Here is a 21,824-nt window from a genome sequence, read left to right on the forward strand (position 1 = left end):
CCAGCTACTCGGAGAGTAGCTGGGACTACAGGCGCCCGCCACCACGCCCGGCTAATTTTTTTGTATTTTTTTAGTAGAGACGGGGTTTCACTGTGGTCTCGATCTCCTGACCTCGTGATCCGCCCGCCTCGGCCTCCCAAAGTGCTGGGATTACAAGCTTGAGCCACCGCGCCCGGCCAGATTCTTTGGGACTTTCTACATAGACAATCATGTCATCTCAGAACAAAGACAGTTTTACTTCTTTTCCCCCAATCTGTATAGCTTTTATTTCCTTATCATGTCTTATTGCATTAGCCAGGGTTTCTGGTAGGAAGTTGAACAGGAGTAGGGAACAGGAACATCCTGGCCTTGTTCCCAATTTTAGGGGAAAAACATCAGTTTCTCACCATTAAGTAAGATGTTAGCTGTAAGGTTTTTTTTTTGTAGACTTCTTTATCAAGTTGAGGTTGTTAGATTTTGTCAACTGCCTTTTCTCCATCTACTAATATGATCAAGTAATTTTTCTTCTTTAGCTTGTTGATGTGATAGATTACATTAATTGATTTTCAAATGTTGAACCAGTTTTGCATACCTTTAATTCCTTTTTAAGGCTGAACAATAAATCTTCTATTGTATGTAATATTCATTTTTTTTTTTTTTTTTTTTTTGAGACAGAGTCTCGCTGTTGCCCAGGCTGGGGTGCAGTGGCGCGATCTCGGCTCACTGCAGGCTCCGCCCCCTGGGGTTCACGCCATTCTCCTGCCTCAGCCTCTCAAGTAGCTGGGACTACAGGCGCCCGCCACCTCGCCCGGCTAATTTTTTGTATTTTTAGTAGAGATGGGGTTTCACTGTGTTAGCCAGGATGGTCTCGATCTCCTGACCTCGTGATCCGCCCGCCTCGGCCTCCCAAAGTGCTGGGATTACAGGTGTGAGCCACTGCGCCCAGCCAATATTCATTTTGTTTACCCATTCATCAGCTGATGAACATTTGGTTTGTTTCCACATTTGCCTGCTACAAATAATGCTGCAATGACTATTCATGTACCAGTTTTCGTGTGCACATATGTTTTCAATGCTTTTGGGTATATACCTAGGATGAGAATTGCTAGGTCATAGGGTGCTCTAAGTTCAACTTTTGAGGAACTGCCAAGCTTTTCAACAGTGGTTACATCATTTTATATTCCCAATAGCAATTTACGATGGTTCCAAATTCTCCAAATCCTTGCCAACACGTTACTGGTTTTTGTTGTTGTTGTTGTTTTTTTTTTTTTTTTTTTTTTTTACTACAGCCATTTTAGTAGGTGTGAAGTGGTATCTCATTATGGTTTGGATTTCCATTTTCCTAAAAGCCAATGACACTGAATGTCTTTTCATGTGTTTATTGACCATTTGTAAATATTATTTGAAGAAATGTCTATTCAAATCCATTTATCATTTTAATCAAGTTATCTGTTTTTATCTATTGTTGACTTTTAAGAGTTCTTTGTATATCTGAGATACTAGATTATCAATTATATGATTTGCAAATAGTTCCCCCAATGCTGTGTATTATCTTTTTCCTTTTTTTTTTTTTTTTTTTGGGTGGGGGGGACAGTCTCGCTCTGTCACCCAGGCTGGACTGCAGTGGCATGATCTTGGCTCACTGCAACTTCTGCCTCTTGAGTTCAGGCAATTCTCATGCCTCAGCCTCCTGAGTAGCTGGGAAGCTGGGATTACAGGCATGCACCACCACCCCCAGTTAATTTTTGTATTTTTAGTAGAGACAGGGTTTTGCCATGTTGGCCAGGCTGGTCTCGAACTCTTGACCTCAAGTGATCTGCATGCCTTGGCCTTCCAAAGTGCTGAGATTATGGGCATGAGCCACCGCGCCTAGCCTCTTTTTACTTTCTTGATAGTGTCTATTGAAGCATAAAAATTTTAAATTATGATGAATCCCATTATTTATTTTTTTCTTTGGTTGCTTGTGCTTTAGGTGTAATAATGAAGAAACCATTACTTAATCCAAGGTCATAAAGATTTATGCCTATGTTTTCTTTTAAAATTTCATGGTGTTAACTCATACATTTAAATCTTTGATCTACTTTGAGTTAATTTTTGTATATGGTGCAGGGTAGAGGTCCACCTTCAAGTTTTTGCATGTCAGCCTCCAGTTGTCCCAATACCACTGTTTTGAAGAAACTATTCTTTCTCCATTGAACTGTCTTGGCACCACAGTTGAAAATTATTTGACTGTGAATATATGGATTTACTACTGGATTGTTAATTCAGTTTCATCAATCTATATGTCTATCCTTATGCCAGGATTACACTATGTGTATTAATGTAGCTTTATAGAAAACTCTGGGCCAGGCGCAGTGGCTCACGCCTATAATCTCAGCACCCTAGGAGGCCGAGGCAGGCAGATCATCTGAGGTCAGGAGTTTAAGACCAGCCTGGCCAACATGGTGAAACCCCGTCTCTACTAATAATACAAAAAAAACAGCCAGGCGTGGTGGCACACACCTGTAATCCCAGCTACTTGGGAGGCTGAGGCACAAGAATCACTTGAACCCAGGAGGCAAAGGTTGCAGTGAGCTGAGATTGCACTCCAGCCTGAGTGACAAGAGTGAAACTCCGTTTCCAGAAAAAAAAAAAAATTCTGAAATTGAAAAATGTGAGTACTCTAACTTTGTCCATTTTTTTCAGGATTGTTAAGGCTACTCAGGGTACCTTGCTTTTCCATGTAAATTTTTAGATCAGTTTGTCAATTTTTGCAAAAAGCGCCAGTAGGGATTTTGATAGAGACAGCACTGAATCTATAGATCAATTTGGGATATATTTTCACTTTAATATTAAGTCTTCTAGTAGACAAACACGAGAGATCTTACCATTTACTTAGGACTTCCTTAATTTTTCTCAACAATATTTATAGTTTTCCATTTATAAGCCTTGCATTTCTTTGGTTAAATATCTTCCTAAGTATTTTATTCTCCTTGATGCTATGTAAATGGAATTGCTTTCTTAACTTCATTTTTAGATTTTTCACTGCTTGTCTATAGAAATACAATTGGTTTTTGTATATTTACCTTGTATCCTGCAACCTTGTTAAGCTCACTTATTACATCTAAGTCTTTTTGTGAATTTCTTTGTATTTTCATATATACATGATAATGTTATATGCCAATAGAGGGCATTTTAAGTCTTCCTTTTCAATCTGGATGCTTTTTATTTCTATTTCTTGCATAATTGCCCTGGCTAAAATTTCCAGTACAATGTTGAATAAACATGTTGAGAACAGATATTTTTATCTTATTCCTGATCTTCGGAGGAAAGCATTATCTTACAACATTAAATATAAAGTTAGACTTTGGTTTTTCTTAGATGTCTTTTAAAAGGTTAAAGAAGTTCCCTTCTATTTGTAGGTTGTTGAGTGTTTTTATCATGAAAGGGGTTGAATTTTGTTAAATGCTTTTTGCCTGTTGAGATGATCATGTGGACTGTTGTTCATTTTTCCATTAATAAGGTGTATTACATTGATTTTTAAATGTTTAAACAAGCTTGAATTTCTGTTATAATTCTACTTACTTGTGGTACTTAAAAAATCCTTATTCAGGTACAATTAACTTATCATACAATTTCCCCACAAAGTATACAATTTAATGGATTTTAGTATATTCACAATCATGCAACCATTACTGTGTTCAAATTTTGAGCATTTAATCACTTCAAAAAGAAATCCCATACCCATTACCAGACACTCCACATCTCATCTTTCTCCATACCCTGGGCAACCACTAATTTACTTCCTTCTGATAGATTTGCCTATTCTGGAAATTTCACATGAATAGAACATATGTAATCTCGTGTGACTTGCTTCTTTCACTTAGCACAATATATTCAAGATTCATTCATGTTGTAGCTTATATCAGTATGTCATTCCTTTTTATGGTTGAAAAAATCATTCCATTGTATGGATATACCATATTTACTTTATACATTCATCAGTTGGTAGACATTTGGGTTCTATCAGCTATTATGAATAATGCTGCTATGAACATTCATATACAAGATTTTATCTGGATATATGTTTCATTTCTCTTAGGCATATGTCTAGGAGTGAAATGGCTGGGTCATATAACCTTAGATTTAACTTTCTGAAGAACTACAGAACATTTTTTAAATTGCTAAACTCAGTTTGACAGTATTTTCTTGAGAATGTGTGTGTTTATCTTCATAAGGGATATTGGTCCTTTCTTGCAATGTCTTTGTCTGGTTTTGGTATCAGGGTATTGCAGGCCTTATAGAAAAAGTTGAGAAGTGTTCTTCTCTTATTTTTCAAAATATGTGTGAAGGAATGATATGAATTCTATAAATGTGTAGTAGAATTCACCATTAAGCTATCTGGGCCTGGGCTTTTATGGGAAAATTTTGAGTACATATCAGTCTATTTCTTATTACAGGTTTACTCAGATCTTCTATTTCTTCTTGAGTCAGTTTTGGTAGTTTGCCTCTTTCTAGGAATTAGCTCATTTAATCTAGGCTATCTAATTAAGTGGCATACAATTTTTCAGCATATTCTCTTATAATCCTTTTCATTTTTATAATGTCAGTAGTAATGTCCCTTCCTTTATTATGGATTTTATTACTTTGAGTTGTCTCTTTTTTATTGGTCAGTTTAAAGTCTACGCAATTTTATTTTTACCTTTTCAAAGAAACAACTTTTGGTTTTATTGACCTCTTCCATTGTTTTTCTAGTCTCTATGTCTCCTATAATCCTTATTACTTCCTTATTTCTGCCTGTCAAGTTTAGTTTTCTTTTCCAGTTTCTTAAAGTGAAAGGTTAAATTATTGATTTGAGCTCTTTCTTACTTTTCAATATAGGCATTTACAATAATAAACTTCCCCCTAATCACTGCTTTTGCTGAATCTCATAAATATTGGTATGTTATATTTTTGTTTCCATTCATCTCAGAGTATTTTTAAAGTATTCTTGTAATTTCTTCTTTGACCCACTGGCTACTATGTTAATTTCCACATCTTTGTGAATTTCCCAAATTTGCTTCTGTTATTGATTTCTGATTTCATTCCATTGTGGCTAGAGAAGATACTTTGTATGATTTTGGATATTTTAAAATTGATTGAGACATATTTGATGGGCTAATGCACAGTCTATCCTAGATAATGTTCTATGTGTACTTGAGAAGAATGTATAGTCTCCTGTTGTTGAGTGGAGTGTTCTACAGGTATCTGTTAGGTCAAGTTGGTTTCTAGTGTTGCCCAAATCTACCTTCCCTTTCTTTAATGATCTTCTGTTTAGTTGTTGAATCCATTATTAAGTCAGGTATTGAAGTCTCCAATTATTATTGCTGAATTCTCTATTTTTCCCTCCAATTCTGCCTTTTTCTGTTTCATGTATTTTGGAGCTTTGTTCTTAGGTGCATATATGTTTATAATTGCTAAATCTTCTTGATGGATTAATGCTGCTATTGTTATAAAATGTCCTTCTTTAGTAACAATTTGTTTGATTATTAAATTTCTGATTTAATTATTAAAGTCTATTTCATCTGATATTAGTAATAGCCACTTCAGAGCTCTTTTGGTTACTGTTTGCATAGTATATCTTTTCCTACTCATTTACTTTCAACTTATATGTATTTTTTAAATCTGAAGTATGTCTCTTGTAGACAGCAAAAAACTACGTGAGATACCATCTCACTTGTTTTTCATCCATGTTGCCAATCTCTGCCTTGTAATCGGAGTGTTTAATTCATTTATATTTAATATTATTACTGACAAGGTACAAATTATGTTTGTAATTTTACTACTGGTTTTCTATCTGTCTTTTTTGTTCCTGTATTCCTCCAATACTGCCTCCTTTTGTGTTAAATAGATATTTTATGGTGTTCTACTTTGATTTCTTGTCATTCCTTTTACTATACTTTTACTATACTTCCTTTTACTATACTTAGAATGGCTTTTATCTAAAAGTTAGGCAGTAACAAATGCTGGCAAGGATGTAGAGAAAAGGTAACCCTCATACACCATTGGTGAGAATGTAAATTAGTACAACTACTGTGGAGAACAGTTTGGAGGTTCCTCAAAAAACTAAAAATAGAGCCATCATACAATCCAGCAATCCCACTCCTAGGTATATACCCAAAAGAAAGGAAATCAGTATATCAAAGAGGTATCTGCACTCCCAAGTTTACTGCAGCACTATTCACAATAGCCAATACTTGGAATCAACCTAAGTGTCCATCAACAGATGAATAGATAAAGAAAATGTGGTACATATACACAATGGGGTACTATTCAGCCACAAGGAAGAATGAGATCCTGTCATTTGCAACAACATGGATAGGACTGGAGGTCATTATGTTAAATGAAATGAGCCAGGCACAGGAAGACAAACATTGCATGTTTTAACTCATTTGTGGGAGCTAAATATTAAAATAATTGAAGTCAGGAGGATACAGGTAGAAGAGTGGTTACCAGACGCTGGAAAGGGTAGTTGGCAGGGGGGTGGCTAGTAGGGGGTGGGGAAAGTAGGGATGGTTAATGGGTACAAAAAATAGAAAGAATGAATAAGACCTAGTATTTGCTAGCACAACAGGATGACTATAGTCAAAAATAATTTAATAATTTAATTGTACATTTTAAAATAACTGAAAGAATATAACTGGATTGTTTGTAACACAAAGGTTAAATGTTTGAAGTGATGAATACCCCATTTACCCTGATGTGATTGCATGCCTGTATCAAAATATCTCATGTAACCTATATATATATCTATTATATACCCATAAAAATTAAAAATTAAAAAAATAAGTTTTCTTTTTAGCATAACTACTTTTAGTATTCCTTGTAGGACAAGGAAGCTAGTGACAAATTCTATCAGTTTTTGTTTATCTGAAAATATCTTCATTTATCCTACATGTTTGAAGTATGGTTTTGCTGGATGAAGAATTCTTGGTAGATATTATTTTTCTTTCAGCACTTTGAATGTTATCCTGTTGCCTTTCGGTATCCTTGGTTTTTGAAAGAAATCTGCTGTTAATATTTTTATAGATCCCTTGTATGTGATGATTCAGTTCTCCCTTGCTGTTTTCAAGATACTCCCCTTGTCTGTAGCTTTTGACAACTTGATTATGGTGTATTTTTGCATTTATCCTACTTGGAGTTTGCTGAACTTATTGGTTGTGTAGATTTATGTTTTCATCAAATTTAAGAAGTTTTGGACCATTATTTCTTCAAATATTCTTTCTACTCCTTTCTCTCCATTCCTTTCGAAGTTCTCATTATGCATATGTTGGTATGCTTGATGGTATCCCCAGAGGTCTCTGAGGCGCTGCTCATTTTGCTCATTCTTTTATCTTTCAGTTCTGAAGACTAGATAATTACAATGAAGCTATCTTCATGTCTTCTGGTTCTGATTCTTTATTCTGCCTGCTCGTATCTGCTGCTGAGCCTCTTTAGTTACTGTATTTTTCAATTCCAGAATTTTGATTTGATTTTCTCTTTTTGTTTTTTATAGTTTCTATCTTATTATTGATACTTTCTAATTGGTAACTCTTTTTCTAGTAAGTCTAACATCTGGGTTTGCTCAGGAGCAGTTTCTATGGATTGCTTTTCCCCCTAAAGTATGAGCTATATTTCTTGTTTCTTTGCATGCCTCATAATTTTTTGTTGAAAACTGGGTGTCTTAAATAATATTATGTGTCAACTCAAAATCAGAATCTCCTTTTCTGCAGGATTTATTGTTGCTGTTTATTGTTACTCCTGCTCTTTGCTTAGTGATTTTTTGGGGGAACACATTCTGCAGTCTGTGTTCTTTTTTATGTGTGGCCACTTAAGTCTCTGCTTGTTTAGCTTAGTCTTTGCTCAAGGGTTTTGTGGATGCGTAGGGCATACCTTCAACACTCAGTCAGGGAGTTCACATTTCTACCTTATCATTCAATTCCTGTTTGCGTAGCCTGAAAGTCAGCTAGAGGTGAGAAATTAAGACCTTCTTAGATTTTTCCTGAGCTTGTTCACAGCCTTATATGTGTGCATGGCTTTCTTAACATAGTATTTTCTAGAGAATATGTTGTAGCTTTTTCAAAGCTTCTATGGGCATCTCATTAGCTAGCTTTTTGTTTTAAGCTTTTAGGTTAGCTTTTTGTTTGCCCAGCTGTTATCTATGCCTCAGGCAGCAATGAAATTAAACAACTACCTCTAAAGGTTTTTGGCAAATGCCCCCAGAGGAAACTTTGTTTGCACTGGGTGATCTCTGAGTCAGGCCAATTAAAGATAGTATTGCAAGAGGGGTTGCTATAGTTGGGATGTTTGTCCCCTGAAACCTCATATTGAAGATTGATCCCCAATGTTGAAGGTAGGGGCCCAATGGAGCTATCTGGGTCATGGGGGTGGATCCCTCATGAATGCCTTGGTGCCATCCTGGCAGTAACAGGTGAGTTCTCACTCTGTTAGTTATCATGAGAGCTGGTTATTAAAAACAACCTAGTACCTCCCATCTCTCTCTTGCTTCCTCTCTTGCCAGGTGATCTCTGTACACACTGGCTACCCTTCCCCTTCCACCAGGATTGGAAGTTTCCTGAAGCCCTCACCAGAAGCAGATGCTGGTGTCATGCTTCTTGTACAGCCTGTAGAACCATGAGCCAAATAAACCTCTTTTCATTATAAATTACCCACTCTCAGGTATTCCTTTATAGAAACACAAATGTACTAAGATAAGTCTTCCAGGGAACTACCAGACAAGTAAAAAAATGACAATGTTATGGGAATGCAGCCTTGGAGGAGCTCCACCCCCATTCAGCCTCCTTGGATGGCTGTCAAGTTGCTGGTTTTCATCGTGATTGTGAACTGTTTGTTTTCAAGGTTACTACAGAACTGGAAGAAAGGGGGATGTGAATGGGACAAATTATTATACAATGCTATGAAGTTCACTGTTCTTACTAAGAATCAGTCAGTTTTCTTGAATAAATTATTCCTGGATAGCTGTAAACCTTTGGTCAATTTGCAGAGCCCTGAAAAAGTTGATTCTGACATTTCTGTCAGTTTTCTCTTTCTTTTAAATGAAAGGGAGAATTGTCAAGGTCCTTACTTCTTCAATTTCACTGATATCACCTACTATCTGGGACTTTAGAATGAAACATTCTTGAAGACTAAGCAAACTAGAACCCAAAATATACTCTTTCTAGAACACAATTTATAATACTCCCAAATAAAAACAGTTAATTTTGGACTTTTATAATAAACCATAAAGAATTGAGTCCTATCAAGAACTCAGAACTTTGATAATTTAGTTTCCAATTCTATATATCTTACTTTCCTTTAGTTTCCTTATTATAATTTGTCTGAATTAATTTTGATACCTATTTTTAAAACAAAAACTCTAGTGGCTCAGTAGAGTAAGAGACAAAAAGTATATTAATTAAAAGTTCAAGATAATAATCTAGGAAGCTCATTAATGGAAGCTGTATATGTAAGTATAAAAAAATCCCCCAATCAGAAGTCATATCCTAATATAAATTCATCCAGTTTTGATTTAGTAGAAACTTCTTATTCATCTCATGTTCATAAGCATGAATTTCATTTTTTCATACATGTGAAAGGAGAAATTCTAAGTCATTTAGGAATAATATGCCTTTTTAGGAATCTAATAAGAGCTATGGACTCTCTAAAAAAATAAACATAATTCTGCTCACAATTTCAAGGGATTATTGAATACTCAGCAACCTGCAAGAAGCCCTATAAAATAAAAATTATGATTTTGATGGTAAAAATAGAGAACAGATATTCAAAAATATCTCCTCATCTTTTATGAAATATCTCATCTTTAGCCTCACCAATTATAATATGTCATCTTCATTAGAGCAATGAGAATCTAAAATATTAAAACGTGTACAGGTGGTCTCCAACAAATCAACACATTTCATTTCAAAAGTAAATTTGTGGGCTGGGAGTGGAGGCTCATGCCTGTAATCCCAACACTTTGGGAGGCCGAGGTGGGTAGATCACTTGAGCTCAGGAGTTTGAGATCAGCCTGAACAACATGGCAAAACCTCATCTCTACAAAAAATACAAAAAATTAGCTGTGTGTGGTGGCACATGCCTGTAGTCCCAGCTATTCAGGAGCCTCAGGTGGGAGGATAACCTGAGCCCAAGGAGGTCGAGGCTGCAATGAGCCATGATTGCACCACTGCACTCTGGCCTGGGCAAGAGAGAGACCCCATGTCAAAAAAAAATAATTTGTAAATGATTTACTTCGAATTTATTACACATTGTTTTCCTAATAAAAACCATGTTATAAACAACGCTTGGAGACTATTAAAACATAGGTCCCATAAGGCTAGGGGCTCTTTTTATTTATCATTTGTATTATAATGACCTATCCAAATAAATAGCATATGGTAGGTTCTTAGATAACCCTTTAAAGACCTATTTCACTCAATAATGTATTTGAATACAAGTACACTAGGAAAACAAGAAAAAATATTGAGGTAATAACAAAGAGCAAACAAACCACTAAGCCAAAAACAAAACAACAAAATGAAACAAAAAGGAAAGAATGAAGAATAAAATAGATTTTAAATTATCTGTTGCTTAAGAGATAAGTTTATTTGGGAAAGAATGTAACGGTAAATATAGATATTTCTAGATATTATTTGAACTTATGGATTCCTTTGTACTGTGTTAAATTTTACTTCAAAATATGTGTCTTCTTATGTAGCATCTCCTTCTATGCTAAGCCATGAATGAGGTCATTTTTGGACCCTAACAATTTGTAAATGGACCAGAAGAGCAGAGGAGTTAAGATGTGCTGCCCATAGTGACTGGAAAAGAGTTGAAAGAAGTTGAGGGAGGGGAAGCACTATTCATGGAGACTTTATATAATGAAATAATTTACTATTTATTACATATATTATACATCTTACAATAAAAGGTGTCCAAGTTAGAATCAAGAAAGCTTGTGTGAACATGAGCAATAGAGGGTATGGGAATCCCATTGCAAAAAAAAAAAGGTAGAGGTGGTGGAGATGGAATTTTGATTGTTTCCTAACTTTATACTGAGTTGTTGTGCTAAAGAAGATGGAAAAACTTAATTCTGGTGCCATAAATATAAAGGGCCAATTGCATATTTTCACTTGAATACCACTGAACTCTGACCAAAATCAGATAAAGTCATGAATAATATCCCGAATCCAACTGGATGTCATTTAATATCTATACGTTGTGGTCCTACCATATAGGAAGGACATGAAAAGAGTACAGGATTCTATTAAGTTCAAGGAGGCTTAAGAGTATGAGGGATCAATAGAATGGGTGGCTTTGTCTTCAGAAGGACTTGAAGACATTTATATAGCCAAAGCAATGGCAAAGTAATGAAGGAGTGAGCTATAACTTCAGTGATAGACTCCCATATATTATATTAAATGAAGGCAGGACTTAATACCAGGTATATGAACTATATACTAAGTCCTCTCCCCTTTTGTAAATTTGGAATTTGACTCCCTGACCAAGTGACAAGAGACAGAGGTTCAGCTTGGCGTTCTGAGTCTGTAGCTCAAGAGATCTGGCTGAAGAAATCTGTCAATAAACAACCTCAGCCAATGAGAAGGTAAGTAATTGTTTCCTGAAAAAATGTCTTTAGCCTGGAGAGATTTAGAATTTGGTATGACAATGAGATAAGTCAAAACTCTGGTATTGATAATTTTGGGTTGAAAAAGAAGCTATTAATATTTATTTTAATTATTTATAACAATGCTTAAGAGGCTTATATTATTCCAATTTAATATTGGTAATTGAGTAACTGACTTAGACTTGTGATTTAAAATTGGAATCTTACTAAGTTTATAAACAGGATCAGAACATGTTTAATGAATTAGGTTTATACAAAATTACCTCAGTATTTGCTCAGACAACAGAGGTAGAGAAAAATCAAATACAGAATATTAAGCTTAAAGGCAGTTAAAAGTGTAAGGAAATATAATTTTGTTCTAAATCCTACTTAAAAGTCAATTTTAAATGTTGCTAGATTTATAAAATAATTTATATTCAAAAGCAATAATAGCCAATTCCAGAGTATAAAACCATAAAATATAAAATCTCTAAATCTTACCATAATATTTTAAATATTAAAGCACTAAAAACAAATCAGTTAGTTATTCTTTGTGAGTAGCAACTTCTAAGAATCTTCCATAATCATTATATGAATAATAATAATTCAAAGGGTCACAAAAGTATTTAAAAGAAAAAAAGATCTCCAGGAACAGATAAACTTGAAGCTCACAATATGTGGGCTTCTACTTCCCAAAGTAAAATAACTGGATAAAATATAAATAGGCTACACTGCCCTAGATTTTCCAATCTAAATTATCAACTGTATTGCTCTTGGGATTAAAAAGGGAAGGACTAAAGAAGGATTCATTTTTTACTAAACTGTGGAAAAGTGAAAAATTAGTAATGGGCTAATTAGAAAAGTTAATCTCATGATCAATTGTGCCATCTGAAGTATGAGCATGTACGTCATAGTTACATGAAACTATGGCTTAAAAAACAAACAAAAACTTTAAAATGTTTACATACTGTTTATAAATATACATATAAATATGGTTATCCATAATAATGTACTGAAACAAAATTTTAAGTCCTGAAAGTCCTAACAGTACTGACCTTTCAAATTTTTACACATATACCATATGTGACTTAAGCCAAATGTGAGATATGAATCTTTTAATTCCACTAAATCATAATCCTAAAGGTAGTAAGTGATGCATTTTGAAGTAACTAAGTTTCTTCTGAATCTTCAATTATCATCCTTGCCATTATTTCACCTCCCTCCTTTCCCATCCCATGACCCACACCATATAATTCAAAATTAGACCCTAAAAAATATATGTCCAGATTTTTGCTTTCTTCCTAGTCAAAAAACATAGGCCCATAGAAATCTTAGATGATTTTTATAATTCTGTAAATTACCCTGTCTTTCAAATACTATGTCCTAGAATTCTGACAAACTAGAATAGAGTTCAAACTGTCTCCACCCACTTCCCTCTACATCACACCCTCTGCTTCCCCACCCCCAGATGAAGGTTAGGTTGGTAAATGGATTTTGGAGATGGAATAAAGCCAGACATCAAATAACTTACTTGAAATCCATCTCTTACCTTCTGTACTTAACCCTGGACTTGATGTGAACTTGGCTACATCAACAATTTTTACAGCAAATTGTTGCCCAGTTTCTCTGTTGATACATCGTCGTACAACACTGAAGGGACCCCTATAAAACAAAAAGTCAATTTTAATTAGTTGATTTTCTTAAGTTCCTATTTCCCAGTAATGTCTTACTGTTTTATTATCTACTATAGCCATATTATATAACCACAAAGCCATTCTACTTTAGACTCCGAATTGAACACAGTTTTCGAAATAAAATTAAGTAATATAACTTCCAACATACTATAATTCATGAGGTAATAATTTAAAAAGATTACTAAACCATAAAAACGACCAATAAATTTGCAATTTGCAGTAATTTTTTAAAAATTCTAAACAGTAGTCTTATGCTCAAGGCAAATAATGACTGTACAATTCTATATAGATTATCAACATCTTAAACAAAATAAGTGAAGTCCATAGTAATGGTGGTATTCTTATGAACCAGAAACTGAAGCCATTCTTGACACTTCCCTCTCATCTTACCCACCATTTACCTAATCGTCACTAACAAATTCTACTGAGTTTATCTCAAATATCTCTTAAACTTGTCCTCTTCTCTCCATGTCCCACATCCTACCATCTTCTACTAGAACGACTGAAAAACTTGTTTCTCCCATTCATTCTTGTAATGATATTTAAAAAATGAAAATCTGATATGATATCCCTGTTTAAAACACCAGAGAGAGAGAAAGTATTTGCAATACACAGTCCAAGTCAAGAACCAAAATATATAAGTAACTTGTAAATACAATAAGAAAAAAAAACACTCCAATAAAATCTGGGCGAAAGACTCGAACAAACACTTTACAAAGAGAAAGGCCTGCATGGTTTGGTCTCCAACTACCTCTCCAGTTTCACCTGAAATCACAGAGAAATCCTTAATTTTCCTCAAACTTCAAATTAGAATTGTTTGAAATTACCAGAGGAAAGGAAGTAATTTCGACCAGCACAGCCACTGGTCTAGCTATTTGCTGACCCAGACCTCACAGCTGAATCAGCTGAGATGATTTAAAGATGCCCATACCCTGGTCCAGGGAACACGCACACGCACGCACACGCGCGCGCACACACACACACACACACACACACGGTTCCTTGTGGTTAACAGTTATAAAAGAAATATCTGAACTCAATTAAGATAATGCAAATACAGATTTGTGTGTGTTTGAATTGACTATAAAATACAGAATGCAATAGCAATGTGATTGGTTTATTTGAAGGTTAATATGGTAGTCATTAAATACATGTGTACATGTATACATGCGTATATTTTTCCCCTCCTGGGGAGAAGGCAAACAAACAAAAAACCACCTTCATTCGCTCATTACAGGTACAAACAGTACACCTAGATGCATGTGCTCAATTAGCAGATAGAGAAAAGTTCTTCATTTACAGTACTACACTTGTGATACTGCTGGCCTTAAAGTTTTTCTTCTTTTACCTACAGGACAAACTACTAAATTTAATCTTAGACTTAAACATTTATCCAAGATGACATTAATGCCATTATGAGGACATCAACTATACCACAGCTTCAAATCTCTCTTTTCAAGCAACCTAAAAAAGCTAACCTGGGAGGAAAAGAAATGGTAATAATGTATCTTTCAGAACTCTACAGAAAGAGGATCCTTTTGATAATCCCTCAGAACTGTTCAAAGATTTTCCTCTGTGAGAAGACAATATTACAAAGTGAGGGACAAACGTTTTCATTCTCAACCTGGATGTCTTACTTGTGATTACTTATCCTGACAATAGCAAGCAATTTCAGGAAGTGCTTCATGTAATTGGTTTTTGTCCACACATAAACCCTTGGGACTCTATTTATGAATACATTTGTGTAGTCTGCTTCAATTCACTATATCTTTTTGGAAACTTCCTGAGACCTGTATGTGGGGTTGATTGTTCATGGTCAATCGAGTCAATACTTTTTCCCGCTTGAACAAAGGTGAGGAAGAAAGCATATCTTCTCCCCACTTTTCTTTTAGTAACAATAAAATTAATAGAGCTAGGGAGAAAAGAGAATACTTAGACAACAAAACACAAACTTTAAAAAATCTGTGAATAAAAATCAAATCAAATCCCCAATTCTTTAATTTTATAATATGAGGCAAAGAAAATAATTATATCTATGAACTACTGAAGACCTGAAGACAGGTTACAAGCATTTTAAGGGTCTGTTGGTCAATGACATCCAGGGGGTTAACAATGGTAAACCAAATTTAACACCCTAAAAAGATACCGAAATATATTTTGAGGTTTTTGCGATTTAACCCATTAACTGGAAACTCAGCAGAAACTGATAAAAAATTTAAAATTTGGCTTGGTTTCCCATCTTAAAAAGGGAGGAGTGATAAAGTAGTGTAACACACCTACTATATTACACTTATTACTTATGCTTGGATGACAGTTTAGGGAACAGCAAAAATTCAGGAGGTATAGGTTTCAGTCTGGCCTGTACCTTTTACTGATGTTTGAAATTGCCCTTAAAATTTTAAATCTAAGGTACAGTCAATTCTTGAATATTTATGTGGGGGAAAATACTGGTAGAGATAGTTATAAGCCATCATCATAAACAACTATCTTTCTCATATTTCCACTAATTATGACCACATTAAAAATGGAATAAGATAATTGACAGCATTTCAGATTTAATGAAATATATATTCTTTATTCAACTCTTTACAAATTCTGAATATTGATTGGGATGGTAACACAAGGTTCTACTTGAGGCAGATGGCTGCTTACAGCAGTCTATGTTTTTAAGCAAAAAGGTAAATTAAACCAGAATATGTTAGAAGTCAATATCACTATAATAGCCCCTAAGGTTTTGAAAAGAATTCAACTGTGTCCCTATGCAGACACAGAATAATATCCTCTAGTTTTCATTCATGTGAAGAAAACCTAAGTCTAGGAAATAATTCTGATAACAAAGGTAAATATACCAAAATAAGACTAGAATTAAATGAAATTATGCTAGAATATAGTATGTTGGTTTCCAGGATCATGGGATAGATTGAGCACAATGTATCTAATTTATTTCCCTATCCAAACTCCACTACAATGATACCAAAGGGGTTTTTAAAAAGGATTGGGAGAACAATAGAGGAGATAATAGTAATAATTAAATTTGGAATCCAAGAAAGCAGATGGAGAGTGGTAATTGACTTAGCAGACCTGGAAAAGCTGAACTGCAAAGAGAAAATAAAGAAAGTTCAGAACCAAACCCACCTATACTGTAGAACCCTCAAGAAACTCATGAATGGGTTCCAGATAACTCTGGAACTGGAAATGAAGAGAGGGTAGAGTTAAAATAACAAGGTTTGAATGAAATGTGTTAGAGAAGCAGTTAGAGCCCTAGGTAGTCTCCTGTACTCCATACCATGGATAACTGCCGCTCCCTCATCCCAACAGGTTAATTCTCTGGAAAGAGTAAATAAAACATAGGGTCTCAGAAAAAAATTAGCCGGGCGTGGTGGCAGGCGCCTGTAGTCCCAGCTACTCAGGAGGCTGAGGCAGGAGAATGGTGTGAACCTGGTAGGTGGAACTTGCAGTGAGCCAAGATCGCACCACTGCACTCCAGCACGGGTGACAGAGCGAGACTCCGTCTCAAAACAAAAACGAAAACAAAAACAAACACAAAAACAAAAACAAACAAACAAAAAAACAAACCATAGGGTCTCACAACTGGAAACACAAGGCTGTTGAGGAAGTGGGTATTATATGAAAAGCAAGGGTATTATGTAGTCACATATACACTGAATGCAGACAGCCCAAGTCCCTTTTTGACTAACAGGGGGAATACTGGAAGCCAGATCTTTACCCTTAAGGCAGAAGATGAAAGACTTTTCTATTGAATATCTGACTAGCTCAGAAGAAAAGACCTAAAGTTAATGAAGAGGTTCTCCAAACTACTCAACTAGATCATCCTCCAGCAAAACCCAAAGTCAACACGTTCCACCTGCACCTTCGGCGCTCTCTTAATCAGCTTTGAGGCCCTCTATTATAGGGTTTCCAATATCAGCACTAGTAACATTTAGGGCTAGATAATTTTTTGTTGCGCAGGGATGTCCTAAGCATTGTAGGACGCTCAGCAACATCCCTAGCCTCTACTTACTAGATACTAGTAGCATAGCACCCCCTCCAGCTTTAACCACCAGAAAGGCCTCCAGATATTGCCAAGTATCCTCCCGGGGTGCGGAAGGTTCAAATTGCCCCCAGTTGAGAATCACTGTTCTATTCCTAATCATAAGTATACAGCAACCAAGGCTCCTAAGACATCTGAAGAGTCTCTAATTTGGAAGATAGAACCAAAATCAAACAAAAAGAGCAACTTAGAGGAAACACACTACACAGTAAGACTTCAAATTACCATTAATATCCTCAGAAAGATATCACAATTGTGAAACAAAAACTAGAACTTTCAGAAAACAAAAGAGCCCTTGAAAAACACACACAGAAATTTATCAATAGAAGCGTTGGCTGATAAACTTGGGAAAAGCAGAGCATAAATAACAAAGAAAATGAAGGGGAAGAAATTAAAGGAATAATCCAAAAAAACTTCCCAGAATTTAAATCATAAGGAGCTCAAATTAAAAGGACCCACCAAGTACTCAGCAAAATAAATGACCCATGTCCATACACACACTGCTGTGAAATTTAAAATCACTGCGGACAAGGAGATTGTCAGGTTTCCAGAAGTGGGGGTAAAGATGTGCAGCGAGGAAGGATGACACAATTCACCCAGAATAGCTTTGGATCTCTCAATGGCAATGCTAGAAGACAATAGAGCAACACCATCGTAATCATGAAGGAAAATGATTTCTAATCTTGAATTCAACATCCAGCCAGACCATCAATAACCATAAGGACATTTTCAGACACAAAAAAGCTCAATAGATTACTTGCCATGCATATTTTCTGAAGAAATTATTGTAGGATGTGTTTGCTAAAACAAGAATAGACCAATAAAAAGCATGCCTGGAGACAGCAAATAGGAGATCCAACACAGAAGAGAGATGAAGGGAATCCCCAGGAATGCAAGGAAGGGAAATCTCCGGCTGACAGCTGTGCCTCAGGCACAGAGGACAACCAGTCCAGACTGAGAGCCATCAGTTTCCCACTGCCACGGGCCACCTTTTTAACCTGAAAACAGAATAGGTAGGTGAGCTGGATCCAGATTCTTCCGTTTTTCTTTTCCTGATAATCGGCTGAGGAGATTTCTGCCCTTCTCTGCTGCCTAGACTAGCAGAGGACTCTAATTTCACCCTACAGCAGTGCCTGCTTTGACCTATTCCTGAGAATGGGAGGCAGGCATCAGGGAGCTGAAGAGCAGGAAATGCAGGGCAGCCAGTGCCCCCCACCACATTCCTGCTGGCTGCTCAGTACCTCCCCCTATCCTGCACTACAGCAGAAATGTCCTGCCTGTGAAGAGCCCCTTGTCTTGGGATTTATATATTTGTGCATGACCTTGCCAACTGACTTCCCAGAATGGGCTCCTAACCACTCTCAGAGCATCTGAAGCCAGACTATGAACAAGAGCTTGTTCAGCTTCTCTTCTCCTAAGTCTTCATACAATAGTAGTAATATTGTCCTTTCTTTACCCAGCTAAGTTTGTGTTTGCTACTCAGTTCTAAAAGATTAAACAATATACTCCTTAGAGATACAAACATAGGGGGTAAAGCTATCAAGAGAATTTAAAAAGATTAACACAAAAGGCAGGATAGTGGTTTGAGGGGGAGGGGGTTGTGATTGGGGAGGAGCACAAAGGGCTTTTGAAGGCACTTCAAAAAAACACTGCATCTCAAACATAATAAAGTCAATATGAATTATCAGTTGTAATTTTATATCTAATTGTAATAAATTTAAAATAATCCTTTGAGTTGCTACATGTAAACTTTGGAGTTACATGTTAAATTTTCACCCTATGAGAGGTCTATAAACAAAAACACATCATGTCTCAGGAAACCTTTAATAAACGCAGTGAAATTTCTGTCCGTAACAACAGGCCTAGAAGCCCCATTACATTTATAATGAATTGTGCAATGTACAAGATACGTAGGAAAACCGTGAATGATTTAAAAAAGAAAAGACAAAGATGGGGAAAGTGAAGGCCAAGAACAAATTTTTACACACATATACACACAACACACACAAAGTTGATATACAGCTGATCCTCATTACATTGCAGAGTGCATGTCTGTAAATTCACCTACTTGGTGAAATTCACTTATAACCCCCAAATCAATAGTCATGGCACTTTCAGTCATTTACAGACACGCATGTAATGGTGAAAAATTTGAGTCACCCAATATGCATGATGTCAGCTGAGGACAAACAAGATGATGCTCTACCTTCTTGTTTCAGCTCTCATGCCATCAACAAGTGATCTTTTCAAAGTCTATTTAGAGCATTTTTTGCATTTTGTGCTTTTTCTTGGTGATTTTGCTGTTTAATATGGTCACCAAGCATAGTGCTGAAGGGACTGTCTAGTGTTCCTAAGCACAAGAAGGCTGTGATGTGCCTTATAGGGAAAATACGTGAGTTAGAGAAGCTTCCTTCAGGCATGAGTTGTAACAATGTTGGCTGTGAGTTCAATGTTAATGAATCAACAGTATATATTACATGCAGTATCTTCAAACAGAAGCACACATAAAACAAGGTTATGTATTGATCGGTTGATGAAAATGTTGTGACCAGAGGTTTGAAGGAACCCAACTCTGTATTTCCCCTAGGAGCAACGGTTCAGTATTGGTTCATTCAGTGTTCATGGTAACTTTACAGAACACAATTACCATGAATAATGAGGATAAACTGTGTGTATTCACATATATACACACACATACATGTATTTATATTATTTCATATATACTTATAATATGTAATGTTATATTTATGTGTGTGTATTCATATTAAAATATAAACTTAATGAGTACCCAGTACATATTAGGCCCTCAAAAAATATTTGGTGAATGATATGAGAAAAATGAGAAATAGAAATGAATAAGCCATTGATACATTTATTAAGTAACACAATTTTATGTAAGTACATAAAATTTTGAGAAATCCTGGTGCTGCTAGATATTTATCTACCCATTTTCTAAATCTGTATCTTCCTACTACTTTTTATACAGTTCTGACGTTAAGAATTGAGGGACATAGATGGTGGGTAGGCAAAAAGGAAACAAAGCTAAAGTAAAATAACTATAAATGACAACATTAGCAGTAAGAATAAAATCTTGAAAATTATAGACATATATAAATTTATATAAAAACTATACCGATTAAAGATAATGATGGTCTGTTCCCTCTTATTTCAACACTATTTAGTGTAGTCATTGCCACTAAAGAAGAGCTTATGCATATAATTTCATCAATAAATCCTTTCCTTGTCTTCCTGTGCTTTGTGATAGCTTTGTGAAAGCTTTTCAACCTAAAGGTTTACAAAATCAGCTGTGACAATGATTATCGCGGTAATCAATGTGATAGCGGTAAGGCAACAGAGATGCTGTCCTGACACTTTTTAACACTTCTGGTACCTATCCCCAGCTCCAACACATATGCTTACATACATTCACCAAGCTGAGTTGCTTTAGGTACAGTGATTAAACCAAAGAAAAAAAAGTTTTCCTACTCATTGCTACTGCAAAAAACACACACAAAGTGGAAAATTATTAAAATAAAAGTCTCAGGAACTGTTGCCTAAATGTTAACAATTAAAGACCTGACAAAGGAGTATGATTCAGATCATTCCTTGAAAATAGAAGGGGGAGGCTTATTTGAAACAGCTAGCAATGAATCTCCAATAAGCTAATGGAACAAATCTAGCTCACCTGTCAAAGCTGAACAATTCAGAGTTAAGACTAGCATTTACTAACTCAGTACTTATATTGACATAATTAGTACCTCTGTCACACCTTGATACTTCAGTGACGTTTAGTAGACTTCACTTTAGATTTCATGTAGCACACCATCTTCTGGTCTGAGTCTACCTATAATACACTCATCATTTACTACTTTTATGAGAGGACTGCCAGTCACATAAGGCAATTTCTGCTCAAAGCAAAGGTTCTGGAAAATTTGATTGGTGTGTGTGTGTGTGTGTGTGTGTGTGTGTGCGTGCATGCGTGTGTGAGAAGGGCTGGGGTTAGAGCCAATGTAGAGGGACATTGATTCTAGGTCTTTGTTAGCTCATACTTGATGGAGGATATATCAAGAACTATTAATAGAGAAGAAAAAATATTTTTATAACATAAGAAATGTGAAGAAGGAGATTAGACATGCACGGAAAGAAACAAGCAAGAAAACATATGAAGATAAACATTACAAAAGTGAGAATTCTGACTTGGTTACACACTTTAGACAATCTTAGCTAAATCAAAAATAAATATTAAAGCACTAAGATTTTAAAAATTCTATTGACATTTGCATATTTTATCTTATTTACCTCATTTCCCCAATGAAAATAAGACAAAGAACATAAACAATAAACAAGAAAAAAGATTAATAAAGCAATTCCTGTCCCCAGGGAACTTCCAATCTAGTAGGCTGCTGTTGACATATGTGTGTGTGTGTATATATATACATATATAATGTATATATATTACATGTATATATGTATAATGTATATTATATATAATATACATTAT

At 35.4% G+C, this 21,824-nt stretch overlaps 1 protein-coding gene across 1 annotated transcript in view; it reads right to left on the reverse strand.

Moving 5' to 3' along the window:
- The window catches only part of CASK (calcium/calmodulin dependent serine protein kinase), a 419,626-nt gene that overhangs the window by 334,122 nt on the left and 63,680 nt on the right, over positions 1 to 21,824 (reverse strand). Inside the window, exon 3 of the mRNA XM_058441306.1 lies at positions 13,128 to 13,240. Within this exon, the coding sequence (XP_058297289.1) occupies positions 13,128 to 13,240 (113 nt within the window). The remainder of the gene's footprint in view (positions 1 to 13,127; positions 13,241 to 21,824) is intronic.

The sequence above is a fragment of the Hylobates moloch genome, unplaced genomic scaffold (genome assembly GCF_009828535.3).
Source record: "Hylobates moloch isolate HMO894 unplaced genomic scaffold, HMol_V3 SCAFFOLD_7, whole genome shotgun sequence".
Classification (NCBI taxonomy): domain Eukaryota; kingdom Metazoa; phylum Chordata; class Mammalia; order Primates; family Hylobatidae; genus Hylobates; species Hylobates moloch.